The sequence below is a fragment of the Rhinoraja longicauda genome, chromosome 22 (assembly GCF_053455715.1).
Source record: "Rhinoraja longicauda isolate Sanriku21f chromosome 22, sRhiLon1.1, whole genome shotgun sequence".
NCBI classification, from domain to species: Eukaryota; Metazoa; Chordata; class Chondrichthyes; order Rajiformes; family Arhynchobatidae; genus Rhinoraja; species Rhinoraja longicauda.
The window spans coordinates 405657-424591 of record NC_135974.1 but is presented as its reverse complement, the minus strand read 5'-3'; the positions used below and the strand labels follow the sequence as shown (position 1 = coordinate 424591).

General features: G+C 60.2%; 1 protein-coding gene across 1 annotated transcript; it reads right to left on the bottom strand.

The window, feature by feature from the left end:
- Nucleotides 1–3609: 3609 nt before the first annotated feature.
- LOC144604317 (TOX high mobility group box family member 2-like) lies at nt 3610–18439 on the bottom strand. Its single transcript, XM_078418552.1, has 6 exons — nt 18379–18439; nt 16451–16702; nt 9970–10194; nt 5962–6156; nt 5586–5805; nt 3610–3671 (listed from the first exon to the last, which is right to left on the bottom strand). Exons 2-6 carry the CDS (start codon nt 16700–16702, stop codon nt 3610–3612), a joined length of 954 nt encoding a protein of 317 aa, XP_078274678.1. The 5' UTR covers nt 18379–18439.
- Between the last annotated feature and the right edge of the window lie 496 nt (nt 18440–18935).

The following is an 18935-nucleotide window of genomic DNA, read 5'->3' as shown; positions in this document are numbered from 1 at the left end:
TGAGGCAGGCGAAGGACAGCACAATTGCTAATCCCGTATTACTGAGCATGGACAGTCACTAGGCAACGGAGCGCATTAACTCGGCTCGGCAGAGCAGGGCAGGGCAGGGCAGGGCAGGGTGTGGGCAGGGTGTGGGCAGGGCAGGGCAGGGTGTGGGCAGGGCAGGGTGTGGCAGGGCAGGGCAGGGGCAGGGCAGGGCAGGGTGTGGGCAGGGTGTGGGCAGGGCAGGGTGTGGGGGCAGGGCAGGGTGTGGGCAGGGCAGGGTGTGGGCAGGGCAGGGCAGGGCAGGGCAGGGCAGGGCAGGGCAGGGCAGGGTGTGGCAGGGTGTGGGCAGGGCAGGGTGTGGGCAGGGCAGGGCAGGGCAGGGCAGGGATGTGGGCAGGGCAGGGTGTGGGCAGGGCAGGGCAGGGTGTGGGCAGGGGTGAGGGCAGGGCAGGGCAGGGCAGGGTGTGGGCAGGGCAGGCAGGGTAGGGCAGGTGTGGCAGGGCAGGGCAGGGCAGGGTGTGGGCAGGCAGGGTGTGGGCAGGGCAGGGCAGGGCAGGGTGTGGGGCAGGGCAGGGCAGGGCAGGGTGTGGGCAGGGCAGGGTGGTGGGCAGGGCAGGGTGTGGGCAGGGCAAGGGTGTGGCAGGGCAGGGCAGGGTGTGGGCAGGGCAGGGCAGGCAGGTGTGGGCAGGGCAGGGCAGGGTAGGGTGTGGGCAGGGCAGGGCAGGGCAGGTGTGGGCAGGGCAGGGCAGGGCAGGTGTGGGCAGGCAGGGCAGGGCAGGTGGGGCAGGGCAGGGCAGGGCAGGGCAGGGCAGGGCAGGGCAGGGCAGGGCAGGGCAGGGGTGTGGGCAGGGCAGGGTGTGGGCAGGGCAGGGTGTGGGCAGGGCAGGGTGTGGGCAGGGCAGGGTGTGGGCAGGGCAGGGTGTGGGCAAGGCAGGGCAGGGCAGGGTTGTGGCAGGGCAGGGCAGGGCAGGGTGTGGGCAGGGCAGGGCAGGGTGTGGGCAGGCAGGGTGTGGGCAGGGCAGGGCAGGGCAGGGCAGGGTGTGGGCAGGGCAGGGTGTGGGCAGGTGTGGGCAGGGCAGGGCAGGGCAGGCAGGGTGTGGGCAGGGCAGGGCAGGGCAGGGTAGTGTGGGCAGGGCAGGGCAGGGCAGGGCAGGGTGTGGGCAGGGCAGGGCAGGGCAGGGTGTGGGCAGGGTGTGGGCAGGGCAGGGCAGGGCAGGGCAGGGCAGGGCAGGGTGTGGGCAGGGCAGGGTGTGGGCAGGTGTGGGCAGGGCAGGGCAGGGTGTGGGCAGGGCATGGGCAGGGCAGGGCAGGGTGTGGGCAGGGCAGGTGGTGGGCAGGGCAGGGTGTGGGCAGGGTGTGGGCAGGGCAGGGCAGGGCAGGGCAGGGTGTGGGCAGGGTGTGGGCAGGCAGGGCAGGGCAGGGCAGGGTGTGGGCAGGGTGTGGGCAGGGCAGGGTGTGGGCAGGGTGTGGGCAGGGCAGGGCAGGGCAGGCAGGGTGTGGGCAGGGTGTGGGCAGGGCAGGGCAGGGCAGGGCAGGGCAGGGTGTGGGCAGGGTGTGGGCAGGGCAGGGCAGGGCAGGGCAGGGTGTGGGCAGGGCAGGGTGTGGGCAGGGCAGGGTGTGGGCAGGGCAGGGTGTGGGCAGGGCAGGGTGTGGGCAGGGCAGGGCAGGGCAGGGCAGGGTGTGGGCAGGGCAGGGTGTGGGCAGGGCAGGACAGGGTGTGGGCAGGGCAGGGTGTGGGCAGGGCAGGGCAGGGTGTGGGCAGGGCAGGGTGTGGCAGGGCAGGGTGTGGGCAGGGCAGGGTGTGGGCAGGGCAGGGCAGGGCAGGGCAGGGTGTGGGCAGGGCAGGGCAGGGCAGGGTGTGGGCAGGGCAGGGTGTGGGCAGGGCAGGGCAGGGGTGGGCAGGGCAGGGTGTGGGCAGGGTGTGGGCAGGGGTGGGCAGGGGCAGGGGTGGGCAGTGTGTGGGCAGGGCAGGGGGTGGGCAGCGCAGGGCAGGGTGTGGGGCAGGGTGTGGGCAGGGCAGGGTGTGGGCAGGGTGTGGGCAGGGCAGGGGTGGGGCAGGGCAGGGTGTGGGCAGGGTGTGGGCAGGGCAGGGTGGTTGGGCAGGGTGTGGGCAGGGCAGGGCAGGGTGTGGGCAGGGTGTGGGCAGGGCAGGGCAGGGTGTGGGCAGGGTGTGGGCAGGGCAGGGCAGGGTGTGGGCAGGGTAGGGTGTGGGCAGGGTGTGGGCAGGGCAGGGTGTGGGCAGGGTGTGGGCAGTGCAGGGTGTGGCAGTGCAGGGTGTGGGCAGGGTGTGGAGCGTGGGCAGGGTGTGGGCAGTGCAGGGCAGGGCAGGGTGTGGGCGTGGGCAGGGTGTGGGCGTGGGCAGGGTGTGGGCAGTGCAGGGCAGGGCAGGGTGTGGGCGTGGGCAGGGTGTGGGCAGGGCAGGGTGTGGGCAGTGCAGGGTGTGGGCAGGGTGTGGGCGTGGGCAGGGTGTGGCAGTGCAGGGTGTGGGCAGTGCAGGGTGTGGGCAGGGTGTGGGCGTGGGCAGGGTGTGGGCAGTGCAGGGTGTGGCAGGGTGTGGGCAGGGCAGGGTGTGGGCAGGGTGTGGGCAGGGCAGGGTGTGGGCAGGTGTGGGCAGGGCAGGGTGTGGGCAGGTGTGGGCAGGGCAGGGTGTGGGCAGGGCAGGGTGAGGGCAGGGCAGGGTGTGGGCAGGGTGTGGGCAGGGCAGGGTGTGGCAGGGTGTGGCAGGGCAGGGTGTGGCAGGGTGTGGGCAGGGCAGGGTGTGGGCAGGGCAGGTGTGGGCAGGGTGTGGGCAGGGCAGGGTGAGGGCAGGGCAGGGTGTGGAGGCAGGGTGAGGGCAGGGCAGGGTGTGGGCAGGGTGTGGGCAGGGCAGGGTGTGGGCAGGGTGTGGGCAGGGCAGGGTGTGGGCAGGGCAGGGTGAGGGCAGGGCAGGGTGTGGGCAGTGCAGGGTGTGGGCAGGGTGTGGGCAGGGTGTGGGCAGGGCAGGGTGTGGGCAGGGTGTGGGCAGGGCAGGGTGTGGGCAGGGCAGGGTGTGGGCAGTGCAGGGTGTGGGCAGTGCAGGGTGTGGGGCAGGGCAGGGCAGGGCAGGGTGTGGGCAGGGTGTGGGCAGGGCAGGGTGAGGGCAGGGCAGGGTGTGGGCAGGGTGAGGGCAGGGCAGGGTGTGGGCAGGGCAGGGTGAGGAGGGCAGGGCAGGGTGGTGGGCAGGGTGTGGGCAGGGCAGGGTGTGGGCAGGGCAGGGTGAGGGCAGGGCAGGGTGTGGGCAGTGCAGGGTGTGGGCAGGGTGTGGGCAGGGCAGGGTGTGGGCAGGGCAGGGTGTGGGCAGTGCAGGGTGTGGGCAGTGCAGGGTGTGGGCAGGGCAGGGCAGGGCAGGGTGTGGGCAGGTGTGGGCAGGGCAGGGTGTGGCAGGGTGTGGGCAGGGCAGGGTGTGGGCAGGGCAGGGTGTGGGCAGGGTGAGGGCAGGGCAGGGTGGGCAGGGCAGGGCAGAGGGCAGAGTACAGCAGGGCAGGGCATGGGGGAGTCTGCCCAGAGTACCGGGGTATGTAGGGAGGGAGGCTGGGCGATGGGAGCTAACTCAACACTGGTGCCACTCTGCACCATCTCAACATGGCCCAGGTTCCTCCGCCTCCCTCAGCCGCCCGGCCTGGACAACGAGGCCAGTCTGGACAGGTGCCCGGGGCTGGGTAAGTACCCTGCAACGGGGGCAAATACAGGATGGCAAACAGGCCCGGGAGACTAGGGTTGGTGCCCTGCACATGGCCAGCACTGGGGACGTTACCCAGGGCCCAGCATCCATGCCCAACACTCCTGCCGCCACACATAGCAGACAAACATGCAGCAGAGAGAGAGGGTGGGGGGCAGGTGGGAGGGGCACGGCGGAGGGGGGGGCGCGGGGGGGGGGGTGGCCGGGTGGAGGGGCACAGCGGAGGGGGGGGGCGCGGGGGGGTGGCCGGGTGGAGGGGCACGGCGGAGGGGGGGGGCGCGGGGCCGGGTGGAGGGGCACGGCGGAGGGGGGGGGCGCGGGGGGGGGCCGGGTGGAGGGGCACGGCGGAGGGGGGGGGCGCGGGGGGGGCCGGGTGGAGGGGCACGGCGGAGGGGGGGGGCGCGGGGGGGGCGCGGGGGGCCGGGTGGAGGGGCACGGCAGAGGGGGAGGCGCGGGGGGGGGGGCGGGTGGAGGGGCACGGCGGAGGGGGGGGGCGCGGCGCGGGGGGGGGGGCGGGTGGAGGGGCACGGTGGAGGGGGGGGCGTGGGGGGGGCGGGTGGGAGGGACACGGCGGAGGGGGGGGGGGCGCGGGGGGGAGGGGGCGGGTTCTGGGACCGCCGCAGGAAGAGACTGTACTCAGAATATTTGCAACTTTGTTCGTGCCAGAAATATGGCGACTCGATCTATCACTCCGTAGACTGCCCAGGTGAGTGGACTGCCCAGGTGAGTGCACTGCCCAGGTGAGTGCACTGCCCAGGTGAGTGACAATAAACAATAGGTGCAGGAGTAGACCATTGGCCCTTCGAGCCAGTACCGCCATTCAATGTGATCATGGCTGATCATCCACAATCAGTACCCCGTTCTGCCTTCTCCCCATACCCCCTGACTCCGCTATCCTTAAGAGCTCTCTCTTGAAAGCATCCAGAGAATTGGCCTCCACTGCTTTCTGATGCAGAGAATTCCACAGATTTACAACTCTCAGACCGATTTTTTTTTTAATCATCTCCGTTCTAAATGGCCTACCCCTTATTCTTTAAACTGTGGCCTCTGGTTCTGGACTCCCCCAACATGGGCAACATGTTTCCTGCCTCTAGCGTGTCCAATCCCTTAATAATCTTATATGTTTCATAAGATCTCCTCTCATCCTTCTAAATTCCAGTGTATACAAGCCTAGTCGCTCCAGTCTTTCAACATACGACAGTCCCGCCATTCTGGGAATTAATCTTGTGAACCTACGCTGCACGCCCTCAATAGCAAGAATGTCCTTCCTCCAGGTGCGGTCTCACTAGGGCCCTGTATAACTGCAGAACGACCTCTTTGCTCCTATACTCAACTCCTCTTGTCACGAAGGCCAACATGCCATTAACATGCCTGCTGTACCTGCATGCTTCCTTTCAGTGACTGATGAACAAGGACACCCAGATCTCGTTGTACGTCCCCATTTCCTAACTTGACACCATTTAGATAATAATCTGCCTTCCTGTTCTTACCACCAAAGTGGACAACCTCACATTTATCCACATTATACTGCATCTGCCATGCATCCGCCCACTCACACAACCTGTCCAAGTCACCCTGCATCCTCATAGCATCCTCCTCACAGTTCACACTGCCATCCAGCTTTGTGTCATCTGCAAATTTGCTAATGTTACTTTTAATCCCTTCATCTAAGTCATTAATGTATATTGTAAATAGCTGCGGTCCCAGCACCGAGCCTTGCGGTACCCCACTAGTCACTGCCTGCCATTCTGAAAGGGACCCGTTAATCCCTACTCTTTGTTTCCTGTCTGCCAACCAATTTTCTATCCATGTCAGTACCCTACCCCCAATACCATGTGCTCTAATTTTGCCCACTAATCTCCTATGTGGGACCTTAAAGAGTGTAGTGCCCAGGTGAGTGTACTGCCCAGGTGAGTGTACTGCCCTGGTGAGTGCACTGCCCAGGTGAGTGCACTGCCCAGGTGAGTGCACTGCCCAGGTGAGTGGACTGCCAAGGTGAGTGCACTGCCCAGGTGAGTGCACTGCCCAGGTGAGTGCACTGCCCAGGTGAGTGCACTGCCCAGGTGAGTGGACTGCCAAGGTGAGTGCACTGCCCAGGTGAGTGCACTGCCCAGGTGAGTGCACTGCCCAGGTGAGTGCACTGCCCAGGTGAGTGCACTGCCCAGGTGAGTGCACTGCCCATGTGAGTGTACTGCCCAGGTGCGTGTACTGCCCAGGTGAGGTCTGCTGTGTATGTTTACCAGGTTGTATGCAAAAACAAAGCATGTCACTGCACCTACGTGCATGTAATAAGGTATCATTGACTCATTGAATAAGAGAATGGGTCTGCTGACAACCACGGATTGCAACGTCCACCAGTTAATCTGCAGGTCAGCCCAGGACAAATCCAAGCCTGACGTCCACATCCGCACATCTGGCCAGAGCTCACACCTCAACGCGATGGTCCAGCATTCATCACCGTGATTGGGGCAGCCCTAGCCGAGGGGCAAGGCACCTCACACTGTGATGTGGGTATCACTGCCAACACACTGCCAACACACTGCCCTGAGTGTCAGAGTCACACAGCATGGAAACAGGCCCTTCAGCCCAACCCACCCATACTCAACAACATGCCTCAATGAGTATTTCTCTTGTGTATTTACTGAGGAGAAAGACAGTAGGATGGAGGAACTTGGGGCAGTCAATGGAAGTGTGTTGAGAGCAGTCAGTGTTATGGTCGAAGTACTGAAGGTACTATCATGTATGAAGGTCGACAAATCTCCAGATGATCAGATATATCCGAGGACATTGTGGGAAACCAGAGAGGAAAATCTGGGAGCCCTGGTTGAAATTTGTGAGTCGTCTTTAAATACAGGAGAGGTGCCGGAAGACTGGAGGGTGGCAAATGTGCTCTATTCAAGAAGGACTGCAGGGAAATGCTGGAAACTAGCTTAACATCTGTAGTTGGAAAGTTACTAAAGAGTATTCTGAGGGATAGGTTATACAGGCATTTGGATGGGCAAGGGCTGATTAGGGATAGTCAGCATGGTTTTGTACGTGGGAGGTCGTGTCTCACAAATCTGATTGATTTGTTTGAAGACATGACCAAAAAGGTTGATGAGGGCCGAGCTGTAGAAATGTAAATGGATTTCAGCAAGGCATTCGACAAGGTTCCACATGGTAGGCTGCTCTGGAAGGTTAGATCACATGGGATCCAAGGAGAGATAGCGGAATGGATAGCAAATTGGCTCCATGGAAGGAAACAGAGGGTGATAGTGGAAGGTTGCTTTTCGGACTGGAGGCCTGTGATGAGTGGTGTGCCTCAGGGTTCGGTGCTGGGCCCATTACTGTTTGTCATCTACATCAATGATTTGGATGAGAACATACAGGGCAAGATTTGCAAGTTTGCTGATGATACAAAAGTGGGTGGTTTTGCAGATAGTGAAAATGGTTGTGAACGATTGCAGCAGGATCTGGATCCCAGGTGGGCAGAGGAATGGTTGATGGAATTTAATACAGAGAAGTGTGAGGTGTTGCATTTTGGGACGTCGAACAAGGGCAGGACCTACACAGTGAATGGTAGGCCTCTGGGTAGTGTTGTAGAGCAGAGGGATCTAGGAGTACAGGTGCATGGTTCCTTGAAGGTCGAGTCGCAGGTAGATAAGGTGGTCAAAAATGCTTTTGGATCTTTGGCCTTCATCAGTCAGAGCATTGAGTATAGAAGTTGGGAGGTCATGTTGCAGTTGTATAAGACGTTGGTGAGACCGCATTTGGAATATTGTGTTCAGTTCTGGGCACCATGTTATAGGAAAGATATTGTCAAGCTTGAAAGGGTTCAGAAGAGATTATGAGGATGTTGCCAGGACTAGAGGGTGTGAGCTGCAGGGAGAGGTTGAGTAGGCTGGGTCTCTATTCCATGGAGCGCAGGAGGATGAGGGGTGACCTTATAGAGGTGGACAACATCATGAGAGGAATAGATCGGGTAGATGCACAGAGTCTCTTGCCCAGAGTAGGGGAATCGAGGACGTAGGTTCAAGGTGAAGGGGAAAAGATTTAATAGGAATCCGAGGGGTAACTTTTTCACACAAAGGGTGGTTGGTGTATGGAACAAGCTGCCAGAGGAGGTAGTTGAGGCTGAGACTATCCCAACGTTTGAGAAACAGTTATACAGGTACATGGATAGGACAGGTTTGGAGGGATATGGGCCAAGCACAGGCAGGTGGGACTAGTGTTGCTGGGACATTGTTGGCCGGTGTGGGCCTGTTTCCACACTGTATCACCCTCTGACTCTGTGCCCCATCTACACTAGTCCCACCTGCCCGCGTTTGACCCATATCCCACTAAACCTGTCCTATCTATGTACCTGTACAAATGTCTTTTAAATGTGGTTATAGTACTTGTCTCAACTACCTCCTCCAGCAGCTCGTTCCATACACCGTGAGTGAAAAAATGTACCCCTCAGGTCCCTAGTAAATCTTTCGCCCCTCACCGTACACCCATGTCCTGTGGTTCTCAATTCCCCTGTTCTACTTCATCAGCTCCATCCACCTCAGTGAAGGGACTTTATCTTGCACTAAAAGTCGTACCGTTTATCCTTTATCTGTGTACTGTGGACAGCTTGTTTGTTGTCATGTGTAATCTTTTCTTTGACTAGAAGGCACGCAACAAAATCTTTTCACTGTACCTCGGTACACATGACAATAACAAACAAAGGTGGGTAAAAGATTCGGCATTCACCCAATCTATTCCCCTCATGATTTTGTACTCCTCCATAATATCACACATCATCCTCCTGCGCTTCAAGGAATTAAATCCTATCCTTTAGTTTAGAGATACAGCATGGAAACAGGCCCTTCGGCCCACCGGGTCCGTGCTGACCAGCGATTCCCGCACATACACCCACTAGAGACATTTTTTAAAACGTTTACCAAGCCAATTAACCTACAAACCAAACCTGTATGTCTTTGTGGGAGAAAACTGAAGATCTCGGAGAAAACCCAAGCAGGTCACGGGGAGATCGTACAAACTCCGTACAGACGGCACCCGTGGTCAGGATCCAACCTGGGTCTCCGGCGCTGCATTCGCTGTAAGGCAGCAACTCTACCGCTGCACCACCTATTCAACCTCCCCCTGTAGGTGAGGCCATCTAGTCCTGACAACATCCTCGTAAATCTTCTCTGCACTCTTTCCAGCTTGACAACATTTTTCCCATAGCAGGGTGCTTTGTTTAAAGATCGGTGTGAACACTCTTAAGTTTGGCACCATTAAATACACTGACATTATGAAGGTGGGAAGAATTTTTGCACAGTTTTGTGTTTTATATATATATTTATTCGGAATAATGTTTATATGGGTTACCAGGGTTTCAGGGGATAATCTAGTTGACTCAGTTTTGTTTACAGTTACAGAACACAAACAGGCCCTTTGGCCCATCGAGTTCACGCTGGCCATCAATCACCCGTTCACACAAGTTCTGTCATCCTGTTTTCTCATCCACTCCCTGCACACTGGGGACAGTTTACAGTGGGCCAATGAAACTACAAACCCACACAGTCATAGGGAAAGCGTACAAACTCCACACAGACAGCAGCAAGGTGAGGATGGAACCCCGGTCTCTTGCGCTGTGAGGCAGCAACTCTACCCATGAGCCACCGAGCCTCAGTTAATGGCCATGGGCCAGAGTTCACACTCCGCCCTGCAGGGGTGAGGGGTGAGGGTGAGGACTGGGGGTTGGGGGTGAGGGGTGGGGGTGAGGGGTGGGGGTTGACGGGTGGGGTGAGGGGTGGGGGGTGTATATGTCTGTGTGCGTGTCTGTGTGAATATGTGTGTGTGTGTGTGTGTGTGTGTGTATATGTGTGTGTGTGTGTCCACCCTCCAACCCTCCGTCCCCCACCCACCTGTGTCTGCCCCTCCCCCTCCCCACCCACCTGAGTCTGCCCCTCCCCCACCTGTGTCTGCCCCTCCCATCTCTCCCCACTTGTGTCTGCCCCTCCCCCCTCCCCACCCACCTGTGTCTGCCCCTCCCCCCTCCTCCACCCACGTGTGTCTGCCCCTCCCCCTCACCTGTGTCTGCCCCTCCCCCACCTGTGTCTGCCCCTCCCCCCTCACCCACCTGTGTCCGCCTCTCCCCCCTCCCCACCCACCTGTGTCTGCCCCTCCCCCTCCTCCACCCACGTGTGTCTGCCCCTCCCCCCCACCTGTGTCTGCCCCACCCACCTGTGTCTGCCCCTCCCCCACCTATGTCTGCCCCTCCCCCCCCACCTGTGTCTGCCCCTCCCCCCCCCCCCACCTGCCCCTCCCCCACCCACCTGTTTCTGCTCCTCGCCCAGCCCATCCCACATGGATGCCACAATCTTGGAGACGTCGCCGAAGGTGGCGCTGGGGTTCTGCCCCTTGATGGCAGCCTGGGTGTCGCGGAAGAAGAGGGCATACGCCGACACCGGCTTCTGCGGCTCGTTCGGGTCCTTCTTCTTCTTCTTCTGGGCCTTGGTCTTCTTGCCCACGTCCACACCCCCTCTCTTGTCCCCGCTCATCTGTAAGGCAAAGCGGACATTGAGCACAGCAACATGCCACCCTCCCTGGACGTGGCGCTCCACCCTCTCCTCACAAAGGGCACCGACTGCTGGAGGCTCAGCCACCCTCCTGCACCATCTATGCCCAATGCCCACCTCTGCCCAATGCCCACCACTGCCCAATGCCCACCACTGCCCAATGACCACTGCCCAATGACCACTGCCCAATGCCCACCTCTGCCCAATGCCCACCTCTGCCCAATGACCACTGCCCAATGTCCACTGCCCAATGCCCAATGTCCACTGCCCAATGCCCACCTCTGCCCAATGCCCACCTCTGCCCAATGTCCACTGCCCAATGTCCACTGCCCAATGTCCACTGCCCAATGTCCACTGCCCAATGTCCACCTCTGCCCAATGTCCACTGCCCAATGACCACTGCCCAATGTCCACTGCCCAATGTCCACTGCCCAATGTCCACTGCCCAATGCCCACCTCTGCCCAATGCCCACCACTGCCCAATGTCCACCTCTGCCCAATGCCCACCACTGCCCAATGCCCACCACTGCCCAATGCCCACAACTGCCCAATGACCACTGCCCAATGTCCAATGTCCACTGCCCAATGTCCACCTCCGCCCAATGCCCACCACTGCCCAATGTCCACCTCCGCCCAATGCCAACCTCGGCCCAATGTCCACCTCTCTCCCAACACCCACCTCGGTCCCAAAACCCACCTTATGCCAACGCTCACCTCTGCCCAATGCCCACTTCTGGCCAATGACCACTTCTGCCCCTCTCTGTCCCGCCACTGCACCTCCTCGCCCATGTACAGCCCATGGACTCCACCTACTCCACATCCAGTCACCCACTGACCACACCCATACCCACTGCCCACCCCGGGCACAGCTCAGCGGCTCACCCCACTGCTGCCCTCCCACCCGGTCAGACCCAGCTGTGAATCACACACCCAGCACACCAGCCACATCCTAATGAGCCTAATCCACACACACCAGGGTGAACCAGTCTTCTACCCAGGGTAGGGCAGTCAAGAGCCTGAGGACACAGGTTTAGATGAGGGGGGGGGAATTTAATAGGAACCTGCGGGGCAACATTTCCACACAGAGGGTGGTGGGTATATGGAACGAGCTGCCAGAGGAGGTGGTTGAGGCAGGGACTATCACAACATTTCAAAGACACTTGGACAGGAACATGGATAAGAAAGGTTTAGAGGGACATGGACCAAATGTGGGTGGGTGGAATAGGTCAGATGGGACCTTGGCCTGGATGTCGGGCTGAAAGGCCTCTCTCCATGCCGTGTGTCTCTATGACACCCACTGTGATGCGATGATTCTATACATCTATCCTTCACCCCCCTCCACCAGTCCACACTCCCAGCCAACCCTGCACCAACATTACAAATAATTCAAAAGAAAATATACCAAAGGACCCAAAGTGCTGGAGTAACTGCAGGGCAGTAATGTGCCTGATGGGCCGAAGGGCCTGTTTCTGCACTGTATCTCTAAACTAAACTAAACTTAGTGGCTCGAGCAACATCTCTGGAGAACTTGGATTGAAGAATCAGATTGAAGAAGTTTGAAGAAGGCTCTCAATCCAAAACATCACCGGTCCATGGTCGACACAAAATGCTGGAGTCACTCACTCACTCACTCACTCAGGCAGCATCTCTGGTGACATTTCAGGTCGCAACGTCACCCATTCCTTCTCTCCTGAGATGCTGTCTGACCTGCTGAGTTACTCCAGCATTTTGTGTCTACCTTCCATTTAAACCAGCTTCTGCAGTTTTTTTTCCAACATCACTGGTCCATGTTCTCCAGAGACGCTGCCTGAACTGCTCAGTTACTCCAGCACTTTGTGTCCTTTTGTGCATCAACCAGCATCTGCAGTTCATTTCTACAGAAAGCCTCTTTGCTCTGGGGCAGGTGAATGTTTGTCAACACACGTCACCTGCATTTACAACTAGTAAAGAAATAGCAATGTCCAAGGAAATGTAAAGACTGTTCTTTTCTGCACCATGTTTGTTTCCAACAGCACAGGAGGTTAATGTTTCATTGTGGGAGCCAGTAGGGCAGTCTCTCCCTGGGACTCTCCCCAGACACACGAGCCACATCTTCCCATCTCCACCCCTTTATACTTTCTGCAGAGACCGTTCCCTCCGCAACTCCCTGGTTAATTCATCCCTCACCATCCAAACCACCCCCTCCCCAGGTACCTTCCCCTGCAACTGCAGAAGATGCAACACCTGTCCCTATACCTCCTCCCTCAACTCTCAGGGACCCCGACAGTCCTTTCAGGTTAGGCAGAGGTTCACTTGCACCTCCTCCAACCTCATCTATTGTATCCGTTGTTCAAGATGTGGACTTTTATACATCGGCAAGACCAAAAGTAGGCTGGGTGATCGTTTCGCTGAACACCTTCGCTCAATCCGCCTGAACCTACCTGATCTCCCGGTTGCTGGACACTTTCATTCTCCTTCCCATTCCCACATTGACCTTTCTGTCCTCGGTCTCCTCTATTGTCAGAGTGAGGCTAAACGCAAATTGGAGGAACAGCATCTCATATTTCACTTGGGCAGTTTACTGCCCAGTGGTATGAATATTGATTTCTCTCACTTCAGGTAGCCCCGGCACTCCCTCTCTCTCTCTATCCCTCCCCCACACAAATCGCACTAGCTTCTCGTTTTCACCCCACAGACAGCTAACAATGGCCTGTTTCCTTAATCATCGTTATGTTTTTGCATATCTTTCTTTCATTGTTCTTTATCTCTCTACATCATCGTCTATATCTCTCGTTTCCCTTATCCCTAACCAGTCTGAAGAAGGGTCTCGACCCGAAACATCACCCATTCCTTCTCTCCAGAGATGCTGCCTGTCCCGCTGAGTTACTCCAGCATTTTGTGTCTACTCGCCCAGGACTATCTCTCACCGTGGTGGCTGGGTGGGTGGGTGCCCTGGAGCTACACAGTGGAGAGGTACAGGGTACAGGGGTACAGGGTGGAGGGGTACAGGGGTACAGGGGTACAGGGTGGAGGGGTACAGGGTACAGGGGTACAGGGTGGAGGGGTACAGGGTACAGGGTGGAGGGGTACAGGGTACAGGGGTACAGGGTACAGGGTGGAGGGGTACAGGGTACAGGGGTACAGGGTGGAGGGGTACAGGGTACAGGGGTACAGGGTGGAGGGGTACAGGGTAGAGGGGTACAGGGTGGAGGGGTACAGGGATACAGGGGTACAGGGTGGAGGGGTACAGGGTGGAGGGGTACAGGGATACAGGGGTACAGGGTGGAGGGGTACAGGGTACAGAGTGGAGGGGTACAGGGTACAGGGTGGAGGGGTACAGGGATACAGGGGTACAGGGTGGAGGGGTACAGGGTACAGGGTGGAGGGGTACAGGGTGGAGAGGTACAGGGTACAGGGTGGAGGGGTACAGGGATACAGGGGTACAGGGTGGAGGGGTACAGGGTACAGGGTGGAGGGGTACAGGGTGGAGGGGTACAGGGTGGAGGGGTACAGGGTACAGGGTGGAGGGGTACAGGGATACAGGGGTACAGGGTGGAGGGGTACAGGGTGGAGGGGTACAGGGTGGAGGGGTACAGGGTGGAGGGGTACAGGGTACAGGGTGGAGGGGTACAGGGTACAGGGTGGAGGGGTACAGGGTACAGGGTGGAGGGATACAGGGGTACAGGGTGGAGGGGTACAGGGTACAGGGTGGAGGGGTACAGGGTGGAGAGGTACAGGGTACAGGGTGGAGGGGTACAGGGTGGAGGGGTACAGGGTGGAGGGGTACAGGGGTACAGGGTGGAGGGGTACAGGGGTACAGGGTGGAGGGGTACAGGGGTACAGGGGTACAGGGTGGAGGGGTACAGGGGTACAGGGGTACAGGGTGGAGGGGTACAGGGGTACAGGGTGGAGGGGTACAGGGTGGAGGGGTACAGGGGTACAGGGTGGAGGGGTACAGGGTGGAGGGGTACAGGGGTACAGGGTGGAGGGGTACAGGGTGGAGGGGTACAGGGTGGAGGGGTACAGGGATACAGGGGTACAGGGGTACAGGGTGGAGGGGCACAGGATGGAGGGGTACAGGGTGGAGGGTACAGGGTACAGGGGTACAGGGTGGAGGGGTACAGGGGTACAGGGTGGAGGGGTACAGGGATACAGGGGTACAGGGTGGAGGGGTACAGGGTGGAGGGGTACAGGGTGGAGGGGTACAGGGATACAGGGGTACAGGGTGGAGGGGTACAGGGTGGAGGGGTACAGGGGTACAGGGTGGAGGGGTACAGGGTGGAGGGGTACAGGGATACAGGGGTACAGGGTGGAGGGGTACAGGGTGGAGGGGTACAGGGATACAGGGGTACAGGGTGGAGGGGTACAGGGTGGAGGGGTACAGGGGTACAGGGTGGAGGGGTACAGGGTGGAGGGGTACAGGGATACAGGGGTACAGGGTGGAGGGGTACAGGGTGGAGGGGTACAGGGATACAGGGGTACAGGGTGGAGGGGTACAGGGTACAGGGTGGAGGGGTACAGGGGTACAGGGTGGAGGGGTACAGGGTGGAGGGGCACAGGGTACAGGGGTACAGGGTGGAGGGGTACAGGGTGGAGGGGTACAGGGGTACAGGGTGGAGGGGTACAGGGGTACAGGGTGGAGGGGTACAGGGGTACAGGGTGGAGGGGTACAGGGTACAGGGGTACAGGGGTACAGGGTGGAGGGGTACAGGGGTACAGGGGTACAGGGGTACAGGGTGGAGGGGTACAGGGTACAGAGGTACAGGGTGGAGGGGTACAGGGTGGAGGGGTACAGGGGTACAGGGTGGAGGGGTACAGGGTGGAGGGGTACAGGGATACAGGGGTACAGGGTGGAGGGGCACAGGGTGGAGGGGTACAGGGTGGAGGGTACAGGGATACAGGGGTACAGGGTGGAGGGGTACAGGGTGGAGGGGTACAGGGTGGAGGGGTACAGGGTGGAGGGGTACAGGGGTACAGGGGTACAGGGTGGAGGGGTACAGGGGTACAGGGTGGAGGGGTACAGGGTGGAGGGGTACAGGGTGGAGGGTACAGGGTACAGGGGTACAGGTGGAGGGGTACAGGGATACAGGGGTACAGGGTGGAGGGGTACAGGGGTACAGGGTGGAGGGGTACAGGGTGGAGGGGTACAGGGTGGAGGGGTACAGGGGTACAGGGTGGAGGGGTACAGGTGTACAGGGTGGAGGGGTACAGGGATACAGGGGTACAGGGTGGAGGGGTACAGGGGGAGGGGTACAGGGGGAGGGGTTACATGGTGGAGGGGTTACAGGGTACAGGGGGGAGGGGTTACAGGGTTACAGGGGGGAAGGGTACAGGGGAGGGGTACAGGGGGGAGGGGTTACATGGTGGAGAGGTTACAGGGTACAGGGGGGAGGGGTTACAGGGTGGAGGGTTACAGGGTACAGGGGGGAGGGGTACAGGGGGGAGGGGTACAGGGGGAGGGGTGGAGGGGTACAGGGTACAGGGGTACAGGGGTGGAGGGGTTACAGGGGGGAGGGGTACAGGGGGGAGGGGTGGAGGGGTTACAGGGTGGAGGGGTACAGGGTACAGGGGTACAGGGGTGGAGGGGTTACAGGGTGGAGGGGTACAGGGTACAGGGGTACAGGGGGGAGGGGTGCCAGGCCACCACAGCAAGTACAGATTCTACATGAGGGTGGATCTTGCAGTCTGTCACCTTGTTCAAAGTCACCTCGCACAGAACAGTAAATTAGGGGGGGCACGGCTTCACAGCGCCTGGGACCCGGGTTCGATCCTCACCTCGGTGCTGTCTGTGTGGAGTTTGCACCTTCGCACTGTGGGTTCCTCCGGGTGCTCTGGTTTGGTGCTGGGGAGGGGAGGGTGCTGGCGGGGGGAGGGGAGGCGACGGGAGGGTGCTGGGGGAGAGGGTGCTGGCGGGGGGAGGGGACGGGAGGGTGCTGGGAGGGGAGGGTGCTGGGAAGGGGAGGGTGCTGGCGGGGGGAGGGGAGGGGATGGGAGGGTGCTGGGAGGGGAGGGTGCTGGGAGGGGAGGGTGCTGGGAAGGGGAGGGGAGGGGAGGGTGCTGGGAAGGGGAGGGGAGGGTGCTGGGAAGGGGAGGGGAGGGTGCTGGGGGGAGGGTGCTGGGAAGGGGAGGGGAGGGGAGGGTGCTGGGAAGGGGAGGGGAGGGGAGGGTGCTGGGGGGGAGGGTGCTGGGAAGGGGAGGGGAGGGGAGGGGATGGGGGGAATGGGATGGGATGGGCGGACGGGGTTGGGGTGAGCGGTACCTTGGCAAGGGCATCAGCTTCCTCTTCGTGCGCCGAGCTGGAGGGTGATGGTGTGGCAGACTTGCTGCCGGGTGGCGAGGGTGAGCCGTGAGCATGCATGCCACCACGCCCCAGGTTCATGCCCATCTGAGCGGCCAGCTGTGCGTGGCCAATGACGGGCATACGGTGGTGTGGCATCACTGTGCGGCTGTCCATCGGGTGCCGGGCGGTGGTGTCGTACGCCAGATTCTCACCGCGCTCCAGGCCTGCCATCTGGGGAAAGACCGGCAACAGTTGGTTAGTGGCCGCAGAGCAGAGCCCTGGTCTGTGACAGGTTACACATCCCGCGGTGGTGGTGCCACCGTGACAACCGTGGGCACTGTGGGTGCCGTGACAGCCATGGGCACTGTGGGCACCGTGACAGCCATGGTTACCGAGGGCACCGTGACAGCCATGGTTACCGTGCCAACCCTGGACACCGTGGGCACTGTGGGCGCCGTGACAACCATGGGCACCGTGGGCACCGTGACAGCCATGGTTACCGTGGGCACTGTGCCAACCCTGGACACCATGGGCACTGTGACAGCCATGGTTACGGTGGGCACCGTGACAGCCATGGGCACTGTAGGCACTGTAACAACCATGGTTACCGTGGGCACCGTGACAGCCATGGTTACCGTGCCAACCCTGGACACCATGGGCACTGTGCCAACCTTGGTTACTGTGGGCACCGTGACAACCATGGTCACTGTGGGCACCATGACAACCCATGGTCACCGTGCCAACCCTGGTCACTGTGGGCACTGTGACAACCATGGTCACTGTGGGCACCGTGACAGCCATGGTTACCGTACCAACCCTGGTCACCGTGGGCACCGTGACAGCCATGGTCACTGTGGGCACCGTGACAGCCATGGTCACTGTGCCAACCGTGGGCACCGTGACAGCCATGGTCACTGTGGGCACCGTGACAGCCATGGTTACCGTGCCAACCGTGGGCACCGTGACAGCCATGGTCACTGTGGGCACCGTGACAGCCATGGTCACTGTGCCAGCACCACTGTTTGTTTTTAACCAAAAATAATTTAAATCGATTATTTACAAAAATGCTTTGTGCAACACAAAACAATATAAAGCCACCACCACATTACAAGCAAAACAAATGTTCCCAAATCCACATTGCCCCATCTTACTGAGGTCCCGGAAATCCCCCAGGGTGCCCGGGTGTGGAGGTAACCCTCGTGGATGGCCAGCTCCGCCAGGCCCAGGACATCTTCAGCCCCACCCTCTCCTCTACGCACAGGGTGTCCAAAGATGAGGGTGGGGGTGAGAAGTGCAGCCAGAAGGCAAGGTGCAGTCCCTTTAGATATTGGAACAGGGGCTGCAACCTCACACACTCCATGTACACGTGGTACACAGATTCGTCCAGCCCGCAAAAGTGGCAGGCGGCTGGCGAGTCTGTGAACCGCGAGAGGAACAGGTTGCAGGGGACTCCCCGGTGCAGTACCCCCCACCCCAGATGGAGAGGGGCAGAATCCCTGCGTAGAGGGACCCCCACTGGGGGGCTCTCTGCCCTGGTCACCGTGCCGTGGTGACCGTGCTGTGGTCACCGTGCCGTGGTCACCGTGCCGTGGTCACCGTGCCGTGGTCACCGTGCCGTGGTGACCGTGCCGTGGTGACCGTGCTGTGGTCACCGTGCCGTGGTCACCGTGCCGTGATGACTGTGCCGTGGCATGCCGACATGGACATGCCGTGCGAGTCTATTGCCGCGGCGATGGTCAGTGCCAGGCCTGTACAGGTCATTGGGGACTGTGTGGAAATGTGAACCATGCTGGGCCAGGCAGTCTCTGCTACCATGGCCCTGGCATGCTTCAATGGAAAATCAGTAGTTTTGAGAACTAACCATTATTACAACCCGTATCAAGCTTTTACACCTTGCCTGTATCCACCTATCACTTAGCAGGGAAAGACACAGTGTGCTGGAGTAACTCAGCGGGTCAGGCAGTATCTCTGGAGAGCAGGAATGGGTGACGCTTCGGGTTGGGACCCTTCTTCAGTCTGCCAGGCATTGTCCCGCCCCCATCTCTCATCCAATGTTCTTCCTCCTCACCACAATCAGTCTGAAGACCAACTCCATTGATTGAAAGGCCCTTCAGCCCACTGAGTCCATGCCTACCATTCACACTAGCTTCATTTATCCCACTCCCTCATCCGTTGCCTACACTCTAGGGGCCATTTACAGAGGGCCAATCAACCTGCAAACCCACACATCTTTGTGGGAGGAACGTGCAAACTCCGCACATACAGAACTGCGGTGGAGGCTGTACTTGGGTCTGTAGTGCTGTGAGGCAGCAGCACTATCCGCTGGGCCACTGTGCCATCCCAACTACTCAAGGCAAGGTGTCACAGAGGATGGTACAGGGTGTGCATCGGGCATCCCTCTTCTCCAATGACGACATGGGACTGCCCCCTGTCCACCACACAGTGGCCATGCTGGACCACACAA